A 27,346-nucleotide genomic window follows, 5' to 3' on the forward strand; every position below is an offset into this window, starting at 1 on the left:
TCACGATGGATGTATTTCCAGGGTCGCTTTTGACGCACCGCGGCTTCCTCATCATCCCTACGTCGATCTTCTTCTAGCGATTCTTCCATTATTTGACGCATTTGCTCAAATGGATCCATGAATGGATTAAAATTTGGGAGAAGAATAATGTTTTGATATGAAGAATGTACAGGGTTTGAGTGAGAACGGAGAATTTTTTTTTATGGTGGATAATTTGTGGGAATGACTTGATATTTATAGAATTGATTGGGGGATTAAAAAAAATAGAAAAAAAGAATTTTAATTTGAAAAAAAACGGCTAGTAATTTTTGAATTTTTTCCTGAATTTAAAAAAAACAATAAAAAAAATTATTTTTAACGGATATAAACGACGCCCACTAGCGGGCCGGTAAGTGGGCGTCACGGACGTACGGGAGCTCGCCAACTTCCTCTCCCGGACGAGCCGCGCGACGAGATAGAGATGAGAGGGGAGCTTGCATCGCTGTCTCGATGCGGTCTCGTCTCGGAGAGACGAGATAGAGACCGCATCGAGACGCGATGCGGATGCTCTTATTCTCCTTGTCTGAAGAGCGAATATGTTAAGGCCTTTTCTATTAACTATGATCGACGACTACCTTCAGCGATCGATATTCTCTCCGGCGTCCAATCGTAGGATCGGCGGAGGCAAGATTCGATTGTGCGTGGAAGTCTTTTCCATCGGGCAACACAAGATCTGTGGTTTGTAAAACACACGTTTATCATTGGGGAGAAATAACATTTCATTAATTGATTGATTGAATGAATACAATATCTCATATTTATAATACTAGAATACTACTACCCTAACTTATCGAGCAAGAAACAAATATCTAAACAAATATGGAAAAGATATGGTAAATCAAATATAACTAAATAATATGGATATCCTATGATATAGAGGATCGTATCAACTCCCCTAGAGATGTCAAGTGGGTCGGGTCGGCCCAGGCCCATGTCTGAGGTGGGCTGGGCTGGGCCGGGCTTTTTTAAATCTTGCTTAGCCCGGCCCGGCCCATGCCCACTTGCCATGTGGGCCCGGGTTGGGCTGGGCTTTATTTCATTTTTGTGTTTATGTATTTTTAAAATATCGTAAATGTATTATATGCAAAAATAAAATATATAATTGTATTTATATCTCATTAGCTACATCTAAATTAAAATAATGTGTTTAAGTTCATTTTATTGCCTTTGTATTAATAATATTTTTCATATTCTTTATTCTATTTAAAAGAAAGTGTATAACTAAAGGAATAACCAATATTGGTAGTTTTGTTAGTTATTAATGACACATGAGTTGATGTTGAATTTTATTAATGGGTCACTCGGAGACATAGTCAAAATTGAATGTCGTAATCATGATTTAGTAGGAAACTTTTATTGACATTAAACTATTACTATTTGAATCCATTCGGAGACACCAAAAAAATTGGAACAATAGACAAAATTAACATGTCTCGTGCACAAGATGACATGCATAAATAGGGAAATATGCTATTATTAGTAATTAATCACCTAGTTACATTAAAAAACACTAATTATAGAAGGTGGGCCTCTGATGGGCCTGGGCCTAGGTTGGGCTTGGGCCTGGGCTGGGCTTCAGATGGTCCTGGGCCTGGGTCGGGCTTGGGCTGGGCTTCAAATGGTCCTGGCCTGGGTTTACAAAACGGCCCAATTGGAGCCCATCTCAACTAATGAGCCCAGCCCAGGCCCACTTCGTTTCACTAGTGGGCCGGGCCAGCCCGGCCCAGTTGACAACTCTAACCCCCACGGTTAAAATTCACCTTGTCCTCAAGGTGGAAACCACGAACCAAAGACGAGAGTTGAAAACAAAAGCTTTGGCGAGGCGTCTCCTCCCGGATCAAACACATACAGAATAGTTGAACGTATCCCTCGATCACCTCCATCAAAAATCAACCAAGGTGACCTAATGTGGCCGAAAAAATTCCATGCCAAAATGAAAAGCATGTCCACACCTCCAAGAATGCTCAAACATGGTGTGTCATTGTGCGGAGGGATCAACCTTGCATCAGTGTCGAGTGATGTTGATCGATGATTCATACTTGGAACATTACCGACATTCAAATCCGCATAAACACAAGCAATTACGGGCAAACCGGTATAAGAACCATTTCCTTTCTTGCCCCAACAATTCCCAACAACATTTTTGGATGACACTTGAACGTCATTGAGTGAGGCGACGACCTTATTCACTTCATTAATGGAATCGTCCTCCTCTACATCATCTAACAATGCCACTTCCCGATGTGTTGGAAAAATAAGATCACCAATCTTCTCATCATATACCCCGACGAGCACTTGCAGCGGCATATTGTCGGTCTTGACGATCTCTTCAAGGGACTCGTCGATTGGAACATCAACATCAAGATTAGCGCCCTCGTTGTGAGTGGCGTTGTTGGGAACATCTTTAACTAGATTTTCGTCATCAATATTCTCCTCAAACCTCACATTCAACTGGCCGAGAAGGGTGGCTTGCTCCAATCTATAAATACGCAATTTCTCGTTGTATTCACTTACTGCAGCTAGTTGGGCTGGGCAAGGTGAACAAACCTTGAGATTGGGAATATTGGGCAGACCACGCTGCTTCCCCGAATCAATAAACTGGTTGGACTAGGCAATAGAGCTGTGTCGTGACTCAGCAATCGGTCGGACTGCGGTGACCGGTACGTAGGCTGCTCGACGCGGCCATTATGAAGATGTTGGTGTCGCCTCGGATACTCCTCAAAACCCTGTCGCTGACGGTGGTCTCTGCAATTGTCACTCCCCTTAATCCCAATTGTTAGCAATGGTTCACGGATGGGGTTGGTCATGAAAGCGCGTTAGCATGTCGTGGAGTAGTTGGTCTATCTTCGAGCAGGAGCGGCGGTGGGTCACGCCATGGCTGTCTTGCACTTCGACGCTCTCCACCGTTGTGAGCAGGCTCAGGTCACGGCAGAGCATGTAATTTTCCGACATGACGATCTGTGGTATCCCACTTGTTCTCCCACTTATAAAACGCAGCAAGGAGATAATCCAGCTTGGCATGGATCTCTGTACCACGTGCGGTCTCTGTCATTCTAGGAATCTTCCAGCGGCCGTAGCTGTCCTGCTAGTAAAATGTAGGCGGTCGTATTGCAAGGGCTCTCCTCCCTCGGCATGCCAAGCTGCTATAACATGTTTGGGTGGCTGTTGAATTCTGTGTGGCGGTTCGGGCAGTGGCTGTGTATGGTTGTGATCGAATTGGCGATGATGATACTTTGATGACATGATGGTAGTTGACTTCGACGCAGCGCGTGGGAATCCTTCCCGTCGGGCTTTGCAGAAGAAGACTTGTCCGGCGGCTAGAGCTCGGCGGACAAGCGGGACTCGACAACCCAAGCGTCGCTGTGCGCGGAATGTTTTCCGTCGGGCAGCGGTGTAGCTTCGGTTCGAGTTATTGGGAGCGTGAGATCACGATGAAAACACCAGGGCTTTTCCCTTCGACGACTACCTTCGGAGATCGATATTCTCTCCGGCGTCCAATCGTAGGATTGACGGAGGCAAGAATTGGTTGTGCGCGGAAGTCTTTTCCATCAGGCAACACAAGGTCTAGGGTTTGTAAAACACACGTTTATCTTTGGGGAGAAATAATATTTCATTAATTGATTGATTGAATGAATACAATATCTCCTATTTATAATACTAGAATACTACTATCCTAACTTATTGAGCAAGAAACAAATATGGAAAAGATATGGTAAATCAAATATAACTAAATAATATGGATATCCTATGATATAGAGGATCGTATCAGAAGATCTTTCGAGTATTTACGGAACAAACATTTATTAAGTATCAAACTACGCAGAATGGCAACATTTCATGTTCAAATCAAGAAATACATAAACATTAACAAAAAAGGAAAACAAGACGCATAATAAAACACAAATGGTGATGCTTGTCCACAGCAGAACATCTCATGTCTTCATAAAACCTTTGATTTGAAACCTTGATCATCAAATCCACCATACCTCAGATTCTTGTCATTACACCTAAAAAGCTAAACAAAAAAACACAGTTACTTATCAAATTCCTTGTCAATGTATGGGTCTATAAAAAGAAGATCTAACTAGGAGAATCAAATCAACTTACCTTATAACTGTCGAACTTGAATGACTCGGAACTTGAATGACTCGTTCATAGACCTCCTTCTGATAGTCGCGGATCCCTTGGACACACTTGAGTAGAGATCCGTTTGTATGATCAACCTCAATCAGTTTAAGTTCTAAAATGTTAGCTTGTAGTCAATTAAGTTGGATAGAGGAGTATGAATATTTAGCTTGTAGTCAGTTTCCCACAAATCAAATTCATCCAATATGCATCCAAGGTGGCATGCCGAAATATGCTAGACGATGTTGTCTTGGTAAGAGGTGACATGTCGGAATGTCCAACTAGACTAAAACGAAATCGTTCTTTCATAAAATATACTCCCTCCGTCCACAAAAATATAGAGCAATTGGTGTATGACACTGGTTTTAATGTAGAATTGGTAAAGTAAGAGAGAATGGAAAAAAGTAATACAAAAGGAGAAAAAGTAAGTGAGAAGTAGTGTTAGTGGAATGATGTGTAGGGTTATTATTTGTTTAAAAAAATTTCATAAATGAATGTTCTCTATTTTTGTGGACGGCCAAAAATGATAAATGTGCTCTACTTTTTATGGAGTATAAAAATTCAAACAACCTTGTTTGTGTGGGTTGACTTTCCATTTCGACACTAATTTTGTCATGTCATCTCCGAGTTATTTAAAATTGCCTTAATACCACACATAGGATTTAATCTTGCCAAATTATTTTATTTTAAGAAATTCACTACAAGTTCAAAGTTCTTGGGTTTTTCACCGTATTCAAAGTGGCAGTGTATTTTCCTACTTGGCTAGTGTACGCGTGTTACACCATACCATATTACTTATAACGGGTCACTCAACCTTTTAGCAAAATATTGAATAAAATTAAAAATAGTCATTAGTACGTAAAATATTGGCTAGTGTACGTGTATTGCACCATAGTGACCCATTAATAATATGGTATAAGAGCGGGCCTAAGTCGATAATGAATATTATTTCTTTATTTTTTCTTTTGCCTATCCACGTGATGGAAGTCTGATATGTCATTCCACACGTGAAGGGAGACGTGTTAAAACTCTTAGATCTTGTCCACGTTGACTTGGTGATGATCCAAGCTCATCGATCAATATAAGTATGGATAACTGACAAACACGGATTTTGTGTTTTTAATGTGTTTGTTGATAAATGATAGAAAAAGATAGAAAAAAAGGTGCAAAAAGGCCAAGGTGCAGCAGCCTCTGTTCGAGCCCATTCTGCCATCAGATTTGGAGTCCAATCAGTGATTTATGCATATCATTCTCTTCCTCTTCGAAAGAGCTTCGCGTGGATATCTTGCACGTCTCAATCGGAGTTCTGTGGAGAAAGTTATGTCTATTCTACGAACGTTGCGCAGTGCAGTCAAAGCTGGCGAAAATTAGGCGGAAATTCAAGGAAGGAATATATTATTGCTCAAATCTCTCCTTTTAATTGAAGGATCTGAAACTATCATATTTTCAATTAATTGGAGGATATTATTTACCATTCTAAACCTTTTTTTTTTCCAACCTATAAATACCTCCTTAACCTAATTCATAATTCATCTCAGAGCCTCCAATCCTTCTCCCCTCTACACATCCATCCATCCCATATTCCACACATAACCATCCATCTTCCATTGGAGCGGAGCTCTGCAGATCAGGCAAGAGAAGACTAGAGATTGAAGATTCAACCTTGGGTTTTATCTATTTCTTTCATGTCTCGTACTTTATTTGTAGTTTTTACTTGTCTATGAGTAGAACAACTTTTGTGGATTTTTTGTTGAAGATATTCAATTGATTTTCCGTGTTAGCTCTTGCAGTTATTTGATTTATCCTTGTGCCTTCTATATTCAATTGATTAGCTACCTCTTGAATATATGTTAGAGTTGATTAGAGTACTCGGGAGACGAAATAGTGACTTGGAAAAGGGATAATTCACACTTTAATTCAATAGAACTCGGGAGAGTTGAGGTTTCACGTGAGGCCATTGGTCTTAACGATCTTTTAGGAGTTAGGTCTAAGAATTAGAAGGGGACTTCAATTATTGCACCTAATCTACAGATTTTTCACTCGGGAAGGGGTTTAATCTAGTCAAGTGACCGACTTAATAACTCTAGAGACCGTAATTCAAGGAGGTCGATTGTGTTTTGGATCCTAAAATTCTACGTCATTAGCCTGATTTGTATCATATGTTTTTATACTTCTTTTTATTTGTTTATTTATTTCTGTCTAGTTTAATAAATCAACCCAAAACCTCAGTGTCTCTAGATAGTATATGATGCTTAGTATATGGTAGTCAGTTGCAATTCCCTGTGTTCGATATCCTGGTACTGACATTTGGCTATACTAAATCTACCCTGTATGCTTGCAGGTATTTTTAGTGCTAATAAATAGTGCATCAATAACCCTCCTCCTCCTTATAAGGCTATGTCCAATCATTTACACCAAATTCAAATCTTTTATCTAGCAATAGCTTAATATTAATTAAATCAATTAACTAGAGTTAACTTTGAGAATGGTTAAACTAAATTCTGAACTCCTAAGAGCATCTACAGCGGCGCCTGATACGCTCGGGTTTTGCGCGGTTTTAATTTCATTATTTGGCCCATTTTTAAGGTCAAAGTTGCATTACATGTCCATTATTTGCATATTTTATCTATTTTGGTATTTTGACGTGTTTTGTGAGAAATGTGCATATTTGAGCCAAAAAAGGGAGTAAAAACGCGAAGTAGGAAATCTGGAGCTTCTCCGGCGACCGCCGCAACACTTCTGGCAACCGCCGGCACTTAGCGGTGACAAAGACACGCCCGGCGACCGCCGGGAAGTGCGTGGCGACCGCCACAAGGAGTCAGAAGCTACTGGACTGCGCGCGGCGACCGCCGGCCAAGGTGCGGCGGCCCGCCACAGAAACGCGCCGCGCGACAGCTGTCTTCAAACTCAATTTTCCGGCGATCCTGAAGTCCGATCGGAGCGGTCTACACACCATTCTCTTCGTCTTGAAAAGAGATTCAAGATGGTTCAAGAATTAACTCAATCAGAGTTCTGTGGAGAGAGTTATGACCGTTCTACCAAGGTCACGCAAAGCTGCCAGCTGCAGTCTATGCGGGAATTTGAAGAAGGCAAGAAGATATTACCTTGTGAAGCCAAATCTTTTCCTTCTACTGTGAGGAACGAAAATTACATATTTCCTAATGCTTGGAGGACACTTATTACCAAATTTAAATCCTTCTAAAGCCTATATATACCCCATAACCTCATTCATAAAATTCAACCCTTCCTTAGCCCCCAAAAGGGGAGCTTTCATAGTTCCTCCTCCAACCCTAATCTTTCATCATCTTTTTGCCAATTACTTCCATAGCATAAATTTGAGAGTTCTTCATTGTGCAAGGGGTTGGAGAAAGAAGCAAGAACATCAAGAACGACAAGGATTCAACCTACGTGTTTTATTTGCTTTAGTTCTATGTTCCAATTGTTTTCACTCCAATCTATGTTTTTAGCTTATTCAATTATGTCTAACTAAATTCATAGGTTTCTTCGGATGTGTTAGTAACTTTTATTAGTTTATACAATTTCGTTTTCTATTTAATATCCGTTTTGTTTTTACTTTGTTTCTTCCCTAAGTTAATCTTGATGCTTCATGATTGAGTGACACAATCGTGTATGATTTAACATAACTTGCTTCATAACTGTGACAGAGTTCTAGCGAGTTAGATCCACTTAGTAGACGCTACAGTTAGCTTCCCTTAAAACGGCGGAAGGGCATGCGGACGTTCGCCATTGTGGCGACTCGCGGACGTCCGCCTTTTTAAAAAAAAAAAAAACTCTATATATACGACTCGTTGAACTTCATTTCAATCGCACCACTTGTGTTAATGAGTTTCTCTCTCTCTAAATTTCTATTCTCAAGTATATCTAGAATTGCTAGTAGTGGTGCGGGTGGTAGTGGCGGGGGCGTAGTGACAGTGATAGTAATAAAGAATTGCAGGCCGCTATGACAGGGGCGATAGATCGCCTACTATGCCAGGCGATCCAGCGGCAGCAGCATGCGGCGGTACCTCGGCCAATCCGTCATCAAACTATAATACCGCGGGACCACATCGTTACACATCATCGATTGTATCAAGACTACTTCGCTCTGGAGCCGCATTTTGGGGATGTCTTATTCCGGCGACGTTTTAGGATGCATCGTACGCTATTTATGCGTATCGTGAATGCTTTAGAGCATCGATACGAGTATTTCAGGTTCAGGGAGGACGTTGTTGGCGAACCCGGTCACACGCCCATACAGAAGTGCACGGCAGCAATCAGGCAACTGGCGTACAGAGGCGCGGCCGACATGTTCGACGAGTACCTCCACATTGGCGAGTCGACAGCCAACGAGTGTCTGGAGTATATTTGCCAGGGAGTTAGAGAGATATTCGGGGATTGGTATCTTCGGAAGCCCAGCCCCGCAGACTGCTAGCAGCTGATAGATATGCACGGGTTTTCCGGGATGTTGGGCAGCATAGATTGTATGCATTGGGAGTGGAAGAACTGCCCCGCCGGCTGGAAAGGGATGTACACTACCGGCTTCAAAGGCAAGCATCCCACGATGATCCTTGAAGTTGTAGCTGACTACCGGCTGTGGATATGGCAAGCTTATTTTGGAGTAGCCGGGTCGAACAATGACATCAACATCCTCAAGTCGTCGCCCCTATTCAACGATCAGTGCAATGGCGTTGGTCCCGCCATCAGTTTCATCGCTAACGGCAACCAACACAATATGAGATACTATTTGGCTGATGGGATATACCCAAATTGGCCCGTCTTTGTGAAGACGATCAAATGCCCATTAGAAAGTAAAAAGATCTACTTTGCGGGTCGTCAGGAGGCAGCGCGCAAAGACGTTGAGCGGACATTTGCTGTGCTCCAGAGTTGATGGGCGGTAGTGAAGGGTCCTTCACGGATGTGGTATATTGACAGCATCGATGATGTCATGTATGGATGTATTATTATGCACAATATGATTGTCGAAAGTGAAGGTGTTGAACTGACTCAGTGGACCAATGAAGATTCTATGAGTGCCGGTCCAAGCCACGGCGTGTCCACCGCGAATGTACATATGGGGGTACCTCATGGAGGGGCCGATCAGATCCGCGCATTTGCCAACATGCGGCAAACACAAGCCCATATACAACTTCAGAACGATATCATGGAAGAGCTTTGGACACGGAGGGGTAGACGTTGATATTTTAATTTTCTGTTGTTTGCATTGTAAATTTTTTTTATATAATTATGTATGTTTTTTTTAATGAAGTTGTTGCATTTTCCCCTTCCGATTTCATATCGGAATTTTAATTCCGTAACGTAAATTGAATATTTGTGAATTTGTGAATTTTTTTTATTGCCGGAAGTCCGCGCGGGAAGGGCGATAGGAAGTCTAGATTGTGTAGTGGGAAGTCCTTATGACGTGGTAGGAGGGTGAGAAGTCCTTATGACGTGATAGAAGGTGTTTTTGGAAAGTCCGATGGAAAGGGCGATGGGAAGTACGTAGCATTGGAGATTCTAACATAGAACTTAGAAGTACGATTTGTTATGGACCGAAAATAATGGGCTTAACCTACATTAGATTAAGAGCCCAATTGATTTTGCAAGTTAATTTTAAAAAGTCAAAATTAGACCACTTTGTCTCCGGGCTCTCGGCACACCGACGCCGCCATATCACTTTGTCATTTCCACCGTTTTCACACAGCTTATTCTTAAAGAAGGAGGTTTAAAAGAGAATAATTCGGCAGTCTCCTTTTAGTTGTTATAATTGTTAAGTCAGTTTCTACTTTCATGGGTTATTAGAGTTGTTAGGTATTCCCTATTTTATTTTATTAGATTTGCTATATAAAGTGGACGACAGATAAGTTAATATCATCTTGGGAAGAACATCAGTTTAGGACGACGTAGCCGGCCTCTGCGGAGGATTTATATTTCAGTACTTGTTCTTTTTGTCTTCAATAAATGTGCCGAGAGTTATTTCCTATTTCAGATTGACAGTTCATTTGAGAGTGAGTTATTTTATCCAAGCACCTCTCGTGTTTATATATTTTCGAGGATTAGCCTTTTACTCCTATCATAGCGCTTGCAATCGGAATGAATAGAAAGACGGCGGCACCACTCAGAGATTGTAGTTGCACATTGTCCATGTTCGTCGAGCCTGATCTCTTGAAGAAAGTTTTCGGTTGCAGTTTCAATGCGGCAGAATTCACGCAAGGTATCATGAATCTGGCATATTTTAATATTACCATCAGCTCTAAACTTGAGAGCTTTGACTAAGTTTCTACTAACGAGATCCTTCAAATAATTTTGCCCGACCTCCTCCAATGGTGTACGTTCATCCTTCTTGTTAACACAGCAAGATCTAAACCCTCAGATTCACTCACACACTCACAGTATGAATAATCTCACTCACACAGAAAAAACACACACTAATCTTGAAGAAGAACGAGAGAGTTTCTTGGAGAAAAGGGATTCTTTTTTTTTCTTGATTTCTAGCTCTACAAGATACAATAATCGAGCTATTTAAAGCTGGCACGAGAGTGGTAACTGCCACTAACTAACTGATACAAGAAAACAAGAAACTAAGCCTCCATAAGCTATTTCCTAACAAACTAACTAACTCCAACGGCTAGTTTCTGGAAGCTATTTCTTCTTTCTTTCGCATTTCCTTTTCTAAGTCTGAGACTAAGTGTGCACTCATTATTACAATTCTCCACCTGAGTACACACTTCAGTCCTTACAGCAGATCTTGATCAAAGCCTTGCAATGATCAAACTTGTCTCTCCCTAGAGACTTTGTTATCATATCAGCTGGATTGTGTAAAGTGTCAATCTTGACCACCTTCACTCTTCCCTTCTCTGTTTCATCTCTAATAAAATGTAGTCTCACATCTATGTGTTTGCTCCTTTCATGGAAATACTGATGTTTAGCCAAACACATAGCTGAGCTACTGTCACAATGAACAATCATGGTTCTCTGATCAAAACCAAAATCTGAGATCACACCCTGAATCCAGAAGCTTTCTTGTACTGCTGCAGTAATGCCATATACTCTGCCTCTGTTGTTGATAGAGAAACAACACTTTGTAACCCTGACTTCCAACTGACCACAGTTCCAAACATAGCGAACAAATAGCCAGTTTGAGACTTCCTATTATCCAGATTAGTGGCATAATCTGCATCACAGTAACCCACCACTACTTCCTCAACCTCCTTATCACAGCCATTAAACACAATACCACAGCTACCAGTGGTCTTCAAATACCTCAGAATCCACTTGAGGGCATTCTAGCCATGTATCTGCTAGTAACTGAGATAGCATGAGCCAAGTCTGGCCTAGTACAGATCATGGTGTACATAACACTTCCAACCACACTAGCATAAAGAATAGACTCCATCTCCTTTGCCTCTTGCATAGATTTAGGGGCCTGCTCCTTAGATAGCTTGAAACTCTGTGACAAGGGTGTTGAAGCAGCTTTGGCATTTTCCATGTTGAACCTCTTCAGTACTTTCTCAATATAATCTGACTGAAAGAGCCATAACTTCTTACTGCTTCTGTCTCTCTGGATGTTAATAGCAAGGATCTTCTTAGCCTCTCCTAGATCCTTCATCTCAAAACTAGACTTCAAATCATCCTTGACTTTCTGTATCTCAGCCAAAGATGGTCCAGCAAGGAGCATATCATCTACATATAGTAACAAATAGGCTACTGGAGTGTTGCCTTTCTTCTTAATGTAGATACAATCATCAAACTTAGATCTTAGAAACCCAATCTTCACCATCTGCCCATCAAACTTTCTATTCCACTACCTCGGACTTTGCTTTAGCCCATACAAGCTTCTTTTAAGCAAGCAGACCTTACTCTCATTACCAGGCTTCACATAGCCCTCAGGCTGATCCATGAAAATTGTTTCCTCAAGATCACCATTGAGAAAAGCAGTCTTAACATCAAGCTGCTGCAATTCCCAATCTAATTGGTTCACCACAGCCAGCAAAATTCTAATAGAGGTGTGCTTCACAACAGGAGCAAACACCTCATTGAAGTCCACACCTTCTTGCTGTGTAAATTCTCTAGCCACCAAACGAGCTTTGAACTTAACTCTATCTTTATCAGTAGTTTCAATCTTTTTCTTGAACACCCATTTGCAGCTACTAACCTCCTTTCCTTCCCATCAGATTTCAGCTGAGACTTATCCACCAAAATCCAGGTTTTGTTCTTGAGTAAGGACTCACTTTCTTCATTCATGGCTTCTACCCATTTATCTCTGTCCTTACTTCTCATAGCCGCCTTATAAGTGAGAGGATCTGTGAGCTCAATGTTTTCAGCAGCACACAAAGCATAGTAAACTTCATCAGAGAACTTCTGGGAAGGTCATACATTTCTCTTTCCTTTATCTCTAGCAATCTGGTACTCTCTAGTAGTCTCTGAAGTACCTCCACCTTGACTAGAAGCACCTACATCTTCAGCCTCTGACTCACTCTCAGAATCACTAACTCCACCAACATCTTGGCCACCTGACTCCACCTTAAAGAAGTCACTATCAGACTCATCAGGAATTGAATCCTTCTTCAAATAGGGCATGTGAGTTTCAGTGAACACCACATCTCTACTGATGATCACCTTTTGCTTACCAGGCTCAATACACCAGAGCCTATAACCTTTAACCCCCTTCTGATAGCCAAGCATAATACACTTCAGAGCCTGGCTCTAGCTTCAAGCTTACTTTGTCTAGTATGTGCAAAAGCTGCACATCCAAACACCTTGTACTTTGAGTAATCACTATGAGCTCCATACCACATGTAATCTGGAGTCTCTGACTTTAGAGCTGAAGTGGGGCACTTGTTGATTAGATAAGAAGCAGTATATACTGCCTCTCCCCAGAATTTAATGCTCAAACCAGAGCTTAGAAGTAGGCACCTCACCCTTTCCAAAATAGTCCTATTCATCCTCTCTGCAACCCCATTTTGTTGTGGGTTGCAGGGACTGTCCTATGCCTTTTCATACCCTTTTCTTTACACCACATGTCAAACTCAGTAGAAAGATATTCTAAACCATTATTTGTCCTAAGGCACTTCACACTCCTACCTTTCCCTAACTCCACCTCTTTGCACCATATTTTAAATTTCTCAAAAGTTTCTGATTTTTCTCTCAGAATATAAACCGACAGCTTCCTAGTGTAGTCATCAATAATAGACAGGTAGTATCTTCCTCCACCAACAGAATTAACCGGAGAAGGACTCCATAGGTCACTGTGTATGTAGTCTAGATGAGCTGTAGATGAGTGTATACCTGTAGGATAAGGGGCTTTCTTTGCTTTCCCCAAAATGCAATGCTCATAGGGATCTAGCTTGCTGTTGCTTTCTCCAGGGATTAGACCCTTTTTCACCAATTCTTTCATGCTTCCCTTAGCTGGATGGCCTAATCTCATGTGCCATAGCTTCATATTTTCAGTAGATATTGAATGGCTTTCTCCATTAACAGCTTCAGCAGTTAGGTAGTAAAGTGTATACTCTCTTTCAGCCACCATAACATCTTGCTTCCCTGATTGCACTAGAATCTTTCCCTGACTCATTAAGATATTGAAACCTTTCTTCTCAAGTACTCCCAAAGAGATCAGATTCCTTTTAACTTCAGGAATGAACCTTACTTCTGTCAAGATCTTGATGGAGCCATCTTGAAGCCTCAGCTTCACATTCCCCACTCCTCTGATCTTACAGATGTGATTATTTCCAAGTAAAACTGTTCCATCTGCCTCCTTGAGATCATGAAACCAGCTCTTGTTGGGGCACATGTGAAAACTGTACCCAGAATCCATAATCCACCTCTGATTTACCCATTTATCTACTACATTCAGGAGTTGGACAGGAGGATCTACACCCTCTACACAGTCAGAGGTGTTATGTCCCTTGCCCTCAGATGCTTGCTTCCTCTTCCAAGCGAAACAATCCTTCTTTAGATGCCCAGGCTTCTTGCACCAGTGGCATGACCTGGTTTCTTTTTGTGTATCAGAGGTGGATCCCTTGGAATTTTCCTCATACTTCTTGAACTTTGGCTTCTTGAATTTCTTTACATTTAGAGCTTCTGGGGCTTGTAGATCAGACCCCTTGCTGGTATTTCTCTGAAGCTCTTTGGCCATCAGAGCTGAATAGACCTCTGTGTATGTGATAGGCTTATCTCTGCCATGATGGCATCACTTAGTTGATCATAAGAACTAGGCAGGGCATTGAGTGTCAGGATGGCCTTGTCTTCATAAAAAATCTTTACATCCACAGAGCCAAGATCATCAACAATCTTGTTAAACTCCTCCAGCTGCTCTGTGATGTACCTATCCGCAGCAAAACTGTAGGAGTAGAATCTTTTCTTCAATTAAAGTCTGTTTGCTAAAGACTTAGCCAAATAGACTTCATCCAACTTCTATAGAATCTCCAGGACTGTCTTGGATTCTTGAACTTCTCTCAGCACTTTGTCTCCCAAGCACAAGATCACTGCGCTGTGGGCTTTGAGTTGCATTTCATCCATCTTGGCCTGAGATTTCTCATCAAGAACTGGAGCTTTCCCTTTCTCCGCAGGTGTAAGAACTGCAGCTAAACCCTGCTGAATCAACACAGCCTTCATCTTCATCTTCCACAGACCATAATCATTTTTACCCGTGAATTTCTCTGCATCTAATCTTGCTGCCATCTCTGAAGATCGGCTGAACACTTCTGGAAAGACACAGCTTCAAATCTTCCCACAGATGGCGCCACTTGTTAACACAGCAAGATCTAAACCCTCAGATTCACTCACACACTCACAGTATGAATAATCTCACTCACACAGAAAAAACACACACTAATCTTGAAGAAGAACGAGAGAGTTTCTTGGAGAAAAGGGATTTTTTTTTTTGCTTGATTTCTAGCTCTACAAGATACAATAACTGAGCTATTTAAAGCTGGCATGAGAGTGGTAACTGCCACTAACTAACTGAAACAAGAAAACAAGAAACTAAGCCTCCAACGGCTATTTCCTAACAAACTAACTAACTCCAACGGCTAGTTTCTGGAAGCTATTTATTCTCTCTTTCGCATTTCCTTTTCTAAGTCTGAGACTAAGTGTGCACTCATTCTTACACTTCCGTTCTATGAATCCTTCTCCAATCCACATGCGGATCAATTTGGAAGCTGAAATCTCATAGTCTTCCGAGAACAGCCCCAGATAGAGAAAGCAAGGTCGCAAGTAGTGAGGTAGATTCTCATAACTCAAAGATATGAATTTTGTCATGCTTTCTAGCGGGTCCTTCTCACTGAGATATGAGTTCACATCTTCCGACACTTTAATCCAGTTCCTTTTAGTTGTCTCCACATTTTTTGAGTCTGATAACTCGCGCAGGATGCCTCCAATGACTACTATCGCAAGCGGCAGTCCATCACAATCCATCACAATCATATTCCACTAACTTGATTCACAAACATTTTATTGTAAAATTAATAGGAAAACAATACTACAATATTCAACTAAATTTTTCATAAACTTTTATTTGTATTTCATAAAACAATAACATAACTGAATAAAGTGCTCTAAAACACACACAAATTATATTGTACTATTTCTTAATTGAGATGGGATACAATAAATCTATTTATACTTATTTACAAATGCGGTTCGACTCTCTTTTGCATTCAGGGAAAGAACCGACAAAGAAAACCCTGAATGGAGCTTATAATTATGCTCGACTCGATACATGGAAATTAATTAGATACCAAATAATGGATAAATTAAGGAAACAATCATAGACAAAATCTTCAAGATACCATGGTTGATGAACTTTGTGGCGATGTCCGGTGGTGGCCCTCGGGAGCAACGATGGTGGTGAAGAAGTGGCCAAGCCTGTGAGTTCAGCCTCTATCTCTCTGCTCGTCGAGGTACACGTATCTGTCAACATTGCACCTTCTACAACTTGTATCTTTCTAATGTAGTTTGTTTACAAAGACAGTAGAACAAGTTATTTGCACATAAACAAAAGGGAAAATGAAAGAAAAAAAATATATATACTCTACTAACCAGATATATATCAACTTCAGATTATGGATAGATGTCCACCTCCAAAATTTTGGAGGTCAAATCTGTTTTTCCAACCTTTGTTGCAACGTGTTTGGTTGTTACCATCGTTAAATTTTGCAGTTCAGGCATCCTCTTAATCTGTTCCGGGGGCGTCTCGAGAAATGGACAGCTATTGATTTCTAGATTCCTGAGACTCGACATTGCACCATCATCAACTTGTATCTTCTCAAGATTCCACAACTCGTTGATGCTAAGCACTTTGAGCATGGGAAATCCGCCCTGTCGGATCACCATTTGTTGACCACTGTATGCATTTCGCAGTTTGAGGTACGATAGGCGAGTGAACTTCTCTAATATTGGCATGGGGTCTTCATCAAGACAAGTATTTACCAATGTTATGCGCATAATCCCTTGAGGTATCTTATCTGCACTTGGTAGCCTACCTATGTGCCCATCTAGTTTTAGCGTCTCGAGACTTTGTATAACACCAATTTTGTCCAAACATGGCATGCTTCTAAAACGAAACCCTCTTATGAAAAGATTATCAAAGCTCGGAAGCTTAGCTAGTGTCTCAAAAAGATTGCCTACATCTGAGTTTTCATCAACTGCTTCAATGCCCAACGTTCGGAGGTTAAACATTTTCTCCAATTGCGAGTCATCATATGCCCAATCATAAATCGAGATGTAGGTCAAGGTCTCCAAATTCTTTAGGGCATCTACTTGCAAAGGACTGGAGCAAATCACATTAGACATGTGGAGATCACGAAGACCGTCCATTTCCTTTATAATATCTGGGACCTCCACCATAAAATTCTGAGCTATATCAAGAGCCTCAAGCTTTTTCAACCCCCCCAACGAGCGTGGGATCTTTTGTATGTAATTATTTCTCAATCCCAAGTATCTCAACTCAATCAATCCTCCGATTTCTTTGAATAAAGTCTTCAACCCAAAATCTTCCATGTCAAGTATTTTGAGTAGTTTAAGACTCTCCCAATAAGACGAGCTAGTGTCGTCCAAGTAGCTACCACCTCCATGGAAGATGAGAGAAATAAGCTGTTTGCTATCTTCATTCCTGAAATGATAGAACTTTTCTCTACCAAAATGGATAACACGATGAAGGGCATGCTGAGAGGGCCTACTGTTATCATTTCTCCTTAAGATCTCAAAGCAGATTTTCTCTTTTGCCTTTTGGATTGATATCATGTGTAGCAGAGGATTGAGGCGACACTTTTTTGTTGTAAAGTACTGCTTCACGACTTCAAAAATCGATCCATCAGCAAAATCCCTTACAACTGATCCACTACTTAATCCATTTGCAGCCCAAATCTTTTCCAACTTTTCTTCTCTGATTATTGCATTTTCCTTAAAAAAGGACAAATGCAAGAAATGTGGTTTTAGTTCTTCCCCCAATTCTTGATACATCGGTTCCAATGACTTCAATGATTCACTCAAATCAATTGAATCAAAAAGTTGTTCCCATTCCATCCCCGAAAGTCTCTCTTTTGCTTTCTGCCTTGCAACATCTATTATAGCTATCGGCACACCCCCACATTCTTTCAGCTTCTCTTTGCCCTTCTTCTCCAAATCCTTCGAGAATTTGTTCTCAACACCTGTAACTCTATCAATTGTTTTCATAAACAATTGCCAGCTCTTATCAGAATCCAAAGCCTTCATCTCGTGAGTATAATGGACATTGGTTGTTTTAATCTCATAGCGACTTGTTAACAGCAACTTTAAACTGCTTCCAATAAGACCTGCATATATGCATATGATAAGAACAATTATTAAATTATTTGATATAGTCATTTGGGTTAAATATGATTTCAATTATAGTAAAAAAACGGACGAAGATATATACCTCGAGATGGAAGACATTTCAAGATGGATTTCAATTCCGCTTCATTCGACATATTGTCCAAAACAATGAAATATGACTTTCCTACAAGGTGTTGGCGAAGCATCCGTTCGAGATTTAGGGTGCCCATTTCTTCCAATGACGGATCACTTTCATTTCTTACGACTATTTGCTGTATCAGCTTCATAAGTATCTCTCTGTGACTCATGTCACTAGAAATGAATACCCAAGCACGATGCTGGAACTGGCTAGTGCCGGCCTTGGCCTTGGCCTTGGCCTTGTACAGTTGTCTGGCCAGAGTCGTCTTTCCAATACCAATCATGCCTTTTATACACAAAATCTGTAAGTACCGCGATTCTTTAAAAATAATTTTTTCAAGCAACTTCTCTATGTCTTTCTCCAACCCCACCACAACTTCCTCTTCTTTTTCATCTCCGATATTTTTCTCATCAGCTCCAAAGTTTATCATCTGCATCTTTGTCACCTTCTCGAACATGTTTCTAGTGCGGTAGTCGTTAATGCCCATGTCCATGGCACCTTGAGCCAACTTGACCAAGTCAGCCATTAAATCTTTTAGCCTGCTCCTCTCTTCTATTTTCAACTCTCTCACGAAATCCAACATCCCTTTCAGCTCTTCAATTTTGTTCTCGAACTTCTCTTGTATCGTCCCTGAGACTGCGGCCTCCGCCATGTTTATGCTTCTGCAATAACTGCACTTAATAAGATCGTTGCATGTATTGAAAATAATTACTCCCTCCATTTTTAAATAAACTTTGTATTTAGCTTCTTTCCTTGTTTTTGTTTCCCTATTTGTGTCTTGTTTCAAGAACTAGGAGTATAATTATGATATGTGATGTCCGACTTAAAGTGACATATTTCTGAAAGGCAAATTGCTACATAAATCACAAAAAATGGTTAAATTCTGTTCCGTCCCACAACTTTTTTAAAAACTGAATTATAAAGAAAAGTAAAGGTCAATTTTGGTCCTAAACATATGACCAAAACAAATAAAAATGTCGCTGAAGTAGTCCTTTTTTTTATGGTTCCGTAAAAAAACTAACGGTCAACGCTAATACAGTGGCATGATCGTTAGTTTTTTGACGGAACCGTATAAAAAAGACCACTGCGATAAGGATTTCATTTGTTATGGAATTCAGGTGTCCAAAAATTCATGTTTTTGTAAACCTATTTTTTTTCTCTGTTTAAGATCTCCATGCAACTTAAATAGGCAAATCTTCTTAATACGATGCGCAAGTTAACACTAAATTATCTAAAGGATTATAAATTCTAATTAAAAATAATACTTTCAATAAGATTTAATCAACTTTTTTTTGCGAGTAATATAATGCTTTCGGATCTTAACATAGCGTTGATTGTTACGTGCATGTTTTACTGAACGAGATCTTCTGAAAATCATGATTTAGAAAGTTGAAAAATTTACAATCATGTGATGAATTTTAAAACTGCATAAAAGGAACGAGAGAATACCTTTTTTTGAAATTCTCTTCTTTTGTTTGCCGGTTTCGAATTGATTTTCCGATTCAGTCTCTTTTTCTACATATCTGCGACCGATAAATTTTCATAAAACAATAACAAAAGAAAGTTAAGTGGCTTAGACAGTTAAAATAATGTAGGTTAACATCAAAGAAATGTCCACTTTTAATCAATAAATTCTATTGGATTTTGAACATAATTTAATCACTCCTTACATGGTGGATTAAGTGTGGAAGAGCCATCATCTGAATTGACTTTCATTTAAGTTGTGGAATCGATAATTTTAAGACAATTAGTTACTACTTATTTCAATTGATTTGAGCATAAAAAAACCATTTAATCAAGACCCTCTGACAAAAAAAAAACAACAACAAAATTAGTGATTCAAATAGCTTGCATTCCCCACGTTACAGCGGTGAAGTAGTATTTATTCTCCTAAAATCTCAATGAGAATATTTCAAATTATGAAAAAAAAGTTTTCCCTATGTACTATCGTAGTTGAGATGTTTTTTTTTCAAACATGGAGATTACAGAATAAGCATTAGTACTTAGAAGAGTGAACTACATAAATGGTACCTATGGTACCTGATCTTTCACTTTCGCACATAAATGTAGGGATATATCGATACGGTATACCGTACCGAGAATGCCATACCGCATACCTTACCTAAAACTGCGGTATGACAAATATCATACCGATACCATACTGAAGTTTCGGTATACCGCAAATTCGGTATCGTTAATTTTTGATATTGTTAGCTTACCGTTATTGCAGTTTACCGTACTTTTACGGTATACCGTAGTACCGTTATGCAAAAAAAAATCTCTTTTATACACAAAATATTTAAAAGTAAGATTTTTGAAGATTTTTTTTAATTCTATTTTATATTATATAAATATATTAAATATGGGATGTATTCATATCATTACACTAAATATTTGTAAGACAGAAAACAAATCTCCACCCTTGGATCTATTAATCTGATGGCTATGATTAAAACTAATGACATACATTATTGTATCATTTTCGTACATTAAAGGGTAAAAATAGTAAAGCACAATTATACATGACTTCGCTACATGATTTAATTATATTTGTACATCATGTTCTATTAGTACATGATATTAATGTATGAAAATGGAATTTAATGTACGAGTCTCACACATTAATGTGCGTAGGTGACTGAATAATGTACACATTATTACGGGTATATCGTACATTACTGTCCAACTAATGCTTTTGTGGATGGAAGCTATACTATATAGCATCTACAAATTCACAAAAGCATGAGTCGGAAAGTAATGTACGATATACCCATGATAATGTACAATATTGTACATTATCATGGGTATATCGTACATTACTGTCCGACTCATGCTTTTGTGAATGGAAGCTATACTATATAGCATCTACAAATTCACAAAAGCATGAGTTGGACAACAATGTACAATATACATTATCATGGGTATAGCGTACATCACTTATCCAGTAATGCAACATCATATTAATTCCCTTAGGGCCGAAAGTTAATATCATTCACCAAGGGTTTAGTATTCCATGGTGTTAGGGTGTAGTACCATCATATTAACATAATGTTCACTAACCGGAGGAAGTTAGATCCAGTCCCCTAGGGTTAACTTATCCATAAGGCTAGGGTATAATATCCACACGATTACCCTAGTGAACGTTGTGTTACTGAGTCGGTACTACACCCTAGCCCCATGGATTGCTAAACCCTTAGGGAATGGATATAACTTTCACCATTCATTCAATAAATTATAATCAACATTACGTAGAAGGGATATATACATTAAAACACATTAATGTTTAGGGTTTACATTAATGATCAAAATGATGTATACATTAAGTTAATGTACTTATCCATATAAATGATGTAATAGTATTATACCCAAATTGCGCCTTAATGTACGAAAATGATATAATAATGTACGGTGGTGCTTTTAATCATAGCCATTAGATTAATAGATCTAAGGGCCGATATTAGTGTTATATCTAAGACTAAGAGGGTGTAAGAACCTTAATGCACCCCTATTAAATATAATGTAAAATATACTCCCTCTGTCCCGGATAAGATGACACATTCCTTAGCCGGCACGGGATTTTAGGAGTAATTAGTTAATGTGTTTAATTGGAGAGAGAAAAGGTGGGTGGAAGTATTAAAATAGAGAGAGAAAGAAAGGTGAATATTTTAATAGGGGTGGGAAAAAGTGGTTGAGTGTATTAATTGGAGAGAGAAAGTTTCCAAAAAAGGAAATATGTCATCTTAGTTGGGACAAACTAAAAAGAAAAACGTGTCATCTTAAGCCGGACGGAGGGAGTATAATATTTCAACATGTACCAATTTTTCGGTATCTACCGAGGATTCGGTATACCGCGGTATACCGATTCAATGTTATATACCAAATATTCGGTATATCACGGTATACAGCAATATAGGAAAGTTGATACCCTAACCATACCGAAAGATTTCGGTACGGTATGATACCGTACTGAAAATTGCGGTATACCGAAAAATCGGTATTTTCGCTACGATAAGTGCGGTATTTCAGTATTTTTGTCCATCCCTACATAAATGATACCTGATCTTAATTTAATATCGTTTTTGGTACCTCGTGACAAAAATAACCCTAGGTACCAAACATGTGATTTTTTGGTTATGAAAGGATTTATTGAAAATTTCAATTAAATAGGAGTACTACCAAGCATGTGATTTTTTTTTCTTCTTTAGTTTCTTCTTCTTTCTTTTTTCTTCATTTTCTTCTTTATTTTTAGTATTTTATCTTCATTTCTTCTTTCTTTTTTTCTCTTAGTTTATGCTTCCTCTTTTTTCTTTTCTCTTTTTTTTCTTCTTTCTTTTTAGTATTTTATACATAAATCTATTTGCATTCATAAATCAAGAACAAAACACCTAATTAAATAAATTATTTAAATAATTAAATCAATTGAATATCTTTTATTAAATTATTTTATACTCATTTTTGGGTTGAAACACCTAACTAAAAATATTCAACTCTTTATATCATTATGAATACAGTTTACAATTTTAAATTTTTAGTAAGACTATATTGATTAGTCACTAATTTAATATAAAATAATAATAATAATAATAATAATAATTTGTATAATAATAATAATAATAATTATTATTATTATTATTATTATTATTATTATTATTATTATTATTATTATTATTATACAATATTATATGGTTCATAATTTAAAATATTATACTATAATTATTTGTCTCACCAAAGATGTCACATTTTCATTTTTAGAAAAAAATCTCTCTCACAGTAAGATAAATATTATATTTTCTCTTTCCGCCTAACTCACAAAACAAAACCTCCTAAAATCTCGTGTCGTCCCACAAGTGTGACATCTTTTGTGGGATGGAGGGAGTACTAGTTTTTAGTATTATAATAATATTATTGTATAATTATAACTATAATTATGATTAAGTATATTTGAATGATTAAAAATTAATTTAATTATTAATTTATAATATGAAAATATTAATATTAATATTAATTAATAATAATAGTATAAAGAGTGAGGAGAATGAGAGAAGATATTATAATATCACTTTTGGTAGTAGTTTTGTGTATGCCCAAAATATCCTCTATGATACAAATGGGAATATGTATTTGTTTAGAGAGCATTTTGGGTTGCATCAAGTACCAAAAATGTGATTTATAGATACCAAAAACGATATAAAATAAAGATTAGATACCATTATGTGTGAAAGTAAAAGATCAGGTACCATTTATGTAGTTCAAGTGGAGGAAAATAAGTATATAAGCGAGGAGAGAAGAAAAGTAAAATAGGCCATTTAAAGACAATTTAAAATGGCAAATTACTAAACACACACTAAACATACAAAATAAAGCTACATAACTTCCCGTGCCGCCCAAGAAAGAGGTCATTCTTCCCGGGACGGAGGGAGTACTCAATATGACTTAATTATAGAAGAAAGTACCAAATATTAAAAAATATATGAAAATGATCCAACTATTATGTGCAGGCTAATAAAATGGAAAAAAATCAACTAGGGTGAGACAGTGGAGTATCAAATTTTAATCCTAATTGGAAAACATTTGTGTATGTGTACATAACATAAGCCAAGCTCCAACTGTTCGATGAAAAGCCCATTAAAAACTAGCATTTGGCAAACACTGAGGTTCTGAAACTGTTCGAATAAATGCTCCAATTGTTCAATGGTAAGCATTACTCGAGGGGAAGATGAAGGGATTTGTAGGCACAAGTTCAAATAGTTTGATAATGAAAACTGTAAACGGACTTATTTGCAAACACACAATAATAAGGTAAAAATAGGAAAGATAAAAAAGGGAGTATATATATTTAACAAGATCTAAATCAGGCGAATTTTAATTTAACTAACTAATTCAACATGATTAACTAAATCTTATAATAACTCTCTATTTAACAGAAATGATTCTGTCTTGAATCAAATTTCTGAATCGAACGATTTCACATTCAAACTTCTCGATTAAACAGAAACAACAACATATGTAATTATCATGATAATTTTGAAACTATTCAAAGCAAGGAAAGAAAATACTACCTTTTTATGAAGCTTTCATCTTATCTTTGCTGGTTTCGAATTGCTTTTCCGATTCAGTCACTCTCTTTTTTTTTTAAAAAGTTTCTTTCAGAGCTAGAAGGGATTTCGAATTGCAAATTCAAAACTCAAATGTTAGGAAGTTGATTAACTAATTGGTAGTAAATGGAGAAAAGAAAATTAATTTGCAAAAAATAGCTGGCTTAATGATAATGTAAACCATGTGAAAGGGATACAATTAACAATAAAATAATGGGGGAAATAGCTGGCTTAGACTAATGGAGTATAATAATGGAAGGGAGGCCTTGAGATAAATTAATTTTTTGCTGCACTTCTCAATAAATTGCTTTAAGAATCTCGACACCATAAGTCTCCTCTAATTATAATTATACCTAAGGATTAGGTGTGGAAAAGCAATCATAAAACTACTTTATACGTTTCAGTTTTAAACCTTATCTAATTGACTAGAAATAAATAAAAATAAAAATTTAAATTTAAATGATAATTATATTTATTTTCAATTAAGTGGATTTAGTATACTGCTATTATCATTGATGACAGAATATATAGTTGAGGGTTGGCAGTCCCAATTCATAAAGGGCTTAAATTATGATATTTAGCATAATTAGATGATTATGTGCATCGATTTTGTGAATATTTAACATGCTAAAATGGATGGTTGTTGGAGTTTATTTTTTCAGTTTGAATAATGAAGGTTGTTAGAGTTAGTAAATTATGATAGCTAATGTTTAATAACAAGTTGCATTTTTTTAAAATTTCTATGACTAGTTTCGATGGCAAAACAACCAGTTGGACGGTTAATTATTTTAATTCACTGCCACCCCCACCAGGACTTTGTATTAAAAGGCAAGTTGATATTTGTTTATTTACATGAACCAGGTTGATGTCTCTCCATTACCACATAAATTAACATCTCTTAATTAAAACCTCGTGCTATTATCCAGTGTGTCATTTATTATGAGATCGATGGAGTACTTTAAAATAAATATGATCCATTTTTGTAGTTTTATACAATAAAATACATGCAATATTAAAGATATTAGGGTTTAGGGTTTAGGGTCGTCGGGTATTTGGTATCCAATTCCTCGGGTTTGAATACCTAGAGTGGGTATTTGAATTTCCAAAAATATACTCGGATCGAGTATCGGATAGATATTTTACATTATTTTTATTATCCGATGTTTTCGGATAGGGTAACCATAAGTACCGTATTCCCACACTTAAAAATGAATAAAAAATGACCATTGACTAATTAATGTAAGTTCAAATTGAACCACTTGGAATTTAATATAGTACACGTACATCTATAGGCTGATTGGTTCTGTCTTATAGTGATTTAATTCGTTGGATTAGTATACAAATGAAAACAATGAATTAAATTATTTTCGGAAAAATATAATGATAAATATAAAATTAGGGATGGATCGAGACAAATTAACCTGAATACCAGCTCAACATTAATTCATTTATTGACACTTTTAATTTGGTTTAGTTGCATGTATTATATTTCTAATAAATTTTTATATTTAAACACTAACAATTTATAAATTCTATCATCCCAAAAGTATAATTAACAAACCCAAACTCATTAGGCTATAGCTAATTTCAGCATAATTTTGTATAATAACGTTCAACTTCAAGTTTTAAAATCCTTTAATTAACACTATTATTATACTAATATATTTATCGTATTAAACTTAGCCAGAAGTTTGACATTTATGTTTTGACAGCCTAGCTACCAATGAATGAAAGCATATATAGATATTGTAAAAATATACAGAGTACGTAATTATGATTGAATATATAGTGATGTGGTGGTAGCGTATGAGTGACATTTAAATTGTTTAATTTAAATAAACAAGTATCAACTTGGCATTGAATATTGTATCACATGAATCGATACTAAATTTCGACTGTTTAATGACAGCATAACTAATTTTTTATTTATAAAAGTTTAGTTAAATTTATTCCATAAACCCAATATATTGTTAAGTCAATGGATCCATAATTATGGATTAATTCTAATAAGAAATTTGATTAATATATACGATGTTGATAAGAATCATTTGACTTTATACGCCTTCACATATAACAACCTTATTACAATAATATTAGATATATAATATTTAAATAAAAAATACATAAAATAACAATCGTAGGACCCACATTACAAAAGTTGTACTTGTAACCACTATATGCTAGCTAAAATACTACTATTGGTTAAAATTACTCCATATAGATCGGCTAAAATAAAAATTAAGAATTATTCTCAACTCTAAGATCGTAAAGATCTACGATGGATTCTTAATTTTGTTGAATGAATTCATAGTTCATGTTTGATTTCACGAAAAATATTTAATTTTTGAATTTATACAATTTCAGACAAAACATATACATATTCCACATATAATTTGTAAACCGCAGTATTAAAGAGGAAAATATAGCTGGTGAACTGCATTACTTCACCACCAAACGGTTTCAGAATTTAGACATTAAGAATCATTATCAAGTCTAAGATAGTAAAGATCTATATAATAATCTCCCTTTATTAATGTAGGTTAAGCCCATTATTTTTGGTATATAGCTAATCATACTAATATGCGAGGATTTTAATTTAGTTTAATCATTCTCATAATTATTTCTAGTTAATTGACTTAATTGCTAACTAATTAACAATCCCAAATTAAGTCTAGTATTTTTGGTCCATAGCTAATCATACTTGTATGATAGGAGTTTAATCTAATTATTCAATTTTCATACTTAATTCTAGCTATTTGATTGAATTAAAATTGAGATGTTGGTAGTCAAAATATAGAACTATGATCGAATTCCAGATTTTCAAATGAATTTAAACTTGGTTGAAATTTTTTAAAATATTTAGTGTGTTTAGAATTTCCACAATTGACATTGAATCATGCGTGTGATACCCTCTCAGCCCATACTGGCTGGCGCAAAGCACCTCTCGGCCCGCCAGCCCAGACACCACATCTGCAACACTGTTGCTGCCCGATCCACCTGGCCCACTACAGCGAGCTCAGCCAAGCTAGTTCGGTTAAGAGACTAAACCAAAAAAAAAAAAAGAAAAAAAAAAAAAAAAAAAGATATGATATGGAGTTGTAGAGTATGTTAATCTTCTCAAATTTTCTTTATCGGTTCTTTCTCAACGAGAGTCCAA

At 37.3% G+C, this 27,346-nt stretch overlaps 1 protein-coding gene across 2 annotated transcripts; it reads right to left on the minus strand.

Moving 5' to 3' along the window:
• Positions 1-15,724: 15,724 nt before the first annotated feature.
• Positions 15,725-24,356, minus strand: LOC125196662 (probable disease resistance protein At1g58602). 2 transcript variants are annotated; one of them, XM_048095267.1, is made up of 5 exons: positions 24,154-24,356; positions 19,544-19,617; positions 18,059-18,765; positions 16,201-17,954; positions 15,725-16,106 (listed from the first exon to the last, which is right to left on the minus strand). In XM_048095267.1, the coding sequence occupies exons 3-4, from the start codon at positions 18,744-18,746 to the stop codon at positions 16,222-16,224; spliced, it is 2,421 nt and encodes an 806-aa protein (XP_047951224.1). In that variant the 5' UTR covers positions 18,747-18,765; positions 19,544-19,617; positions 24,154-24,356; the 3' UTR covers positions 15,725-16,106; positions 16,201-16,221. The 2 variants fall into 2 exon arrangements, with proteins under 2 accessions (XP_047951224.1, XP_047951223.1); XM_048095266.1 differs by having other exon boundaries at positions 18,059-18,756; positions 24,154-24,355.
• Between the last annotated feature and the right edge of the window lie 2,990 nt (positions 24,357-27,346).

This window comes from Salvia hispanica, chromosome 6 (assembly GCF_023119035.1).
Source record: "Salvia hispanica cultivar TCC Black 2014 chromosome 6, UniMelb_Shisp_WGS_1.0, whole genome shotgun sequence".
In the NCBI taxonomy this organism is placed as follows: Eukaryota; Viridiplantae; Streptophyta; class Magnoliopsida; order Lamiales; family Lamiaceae; genus Salvia; species Salvia hispanica.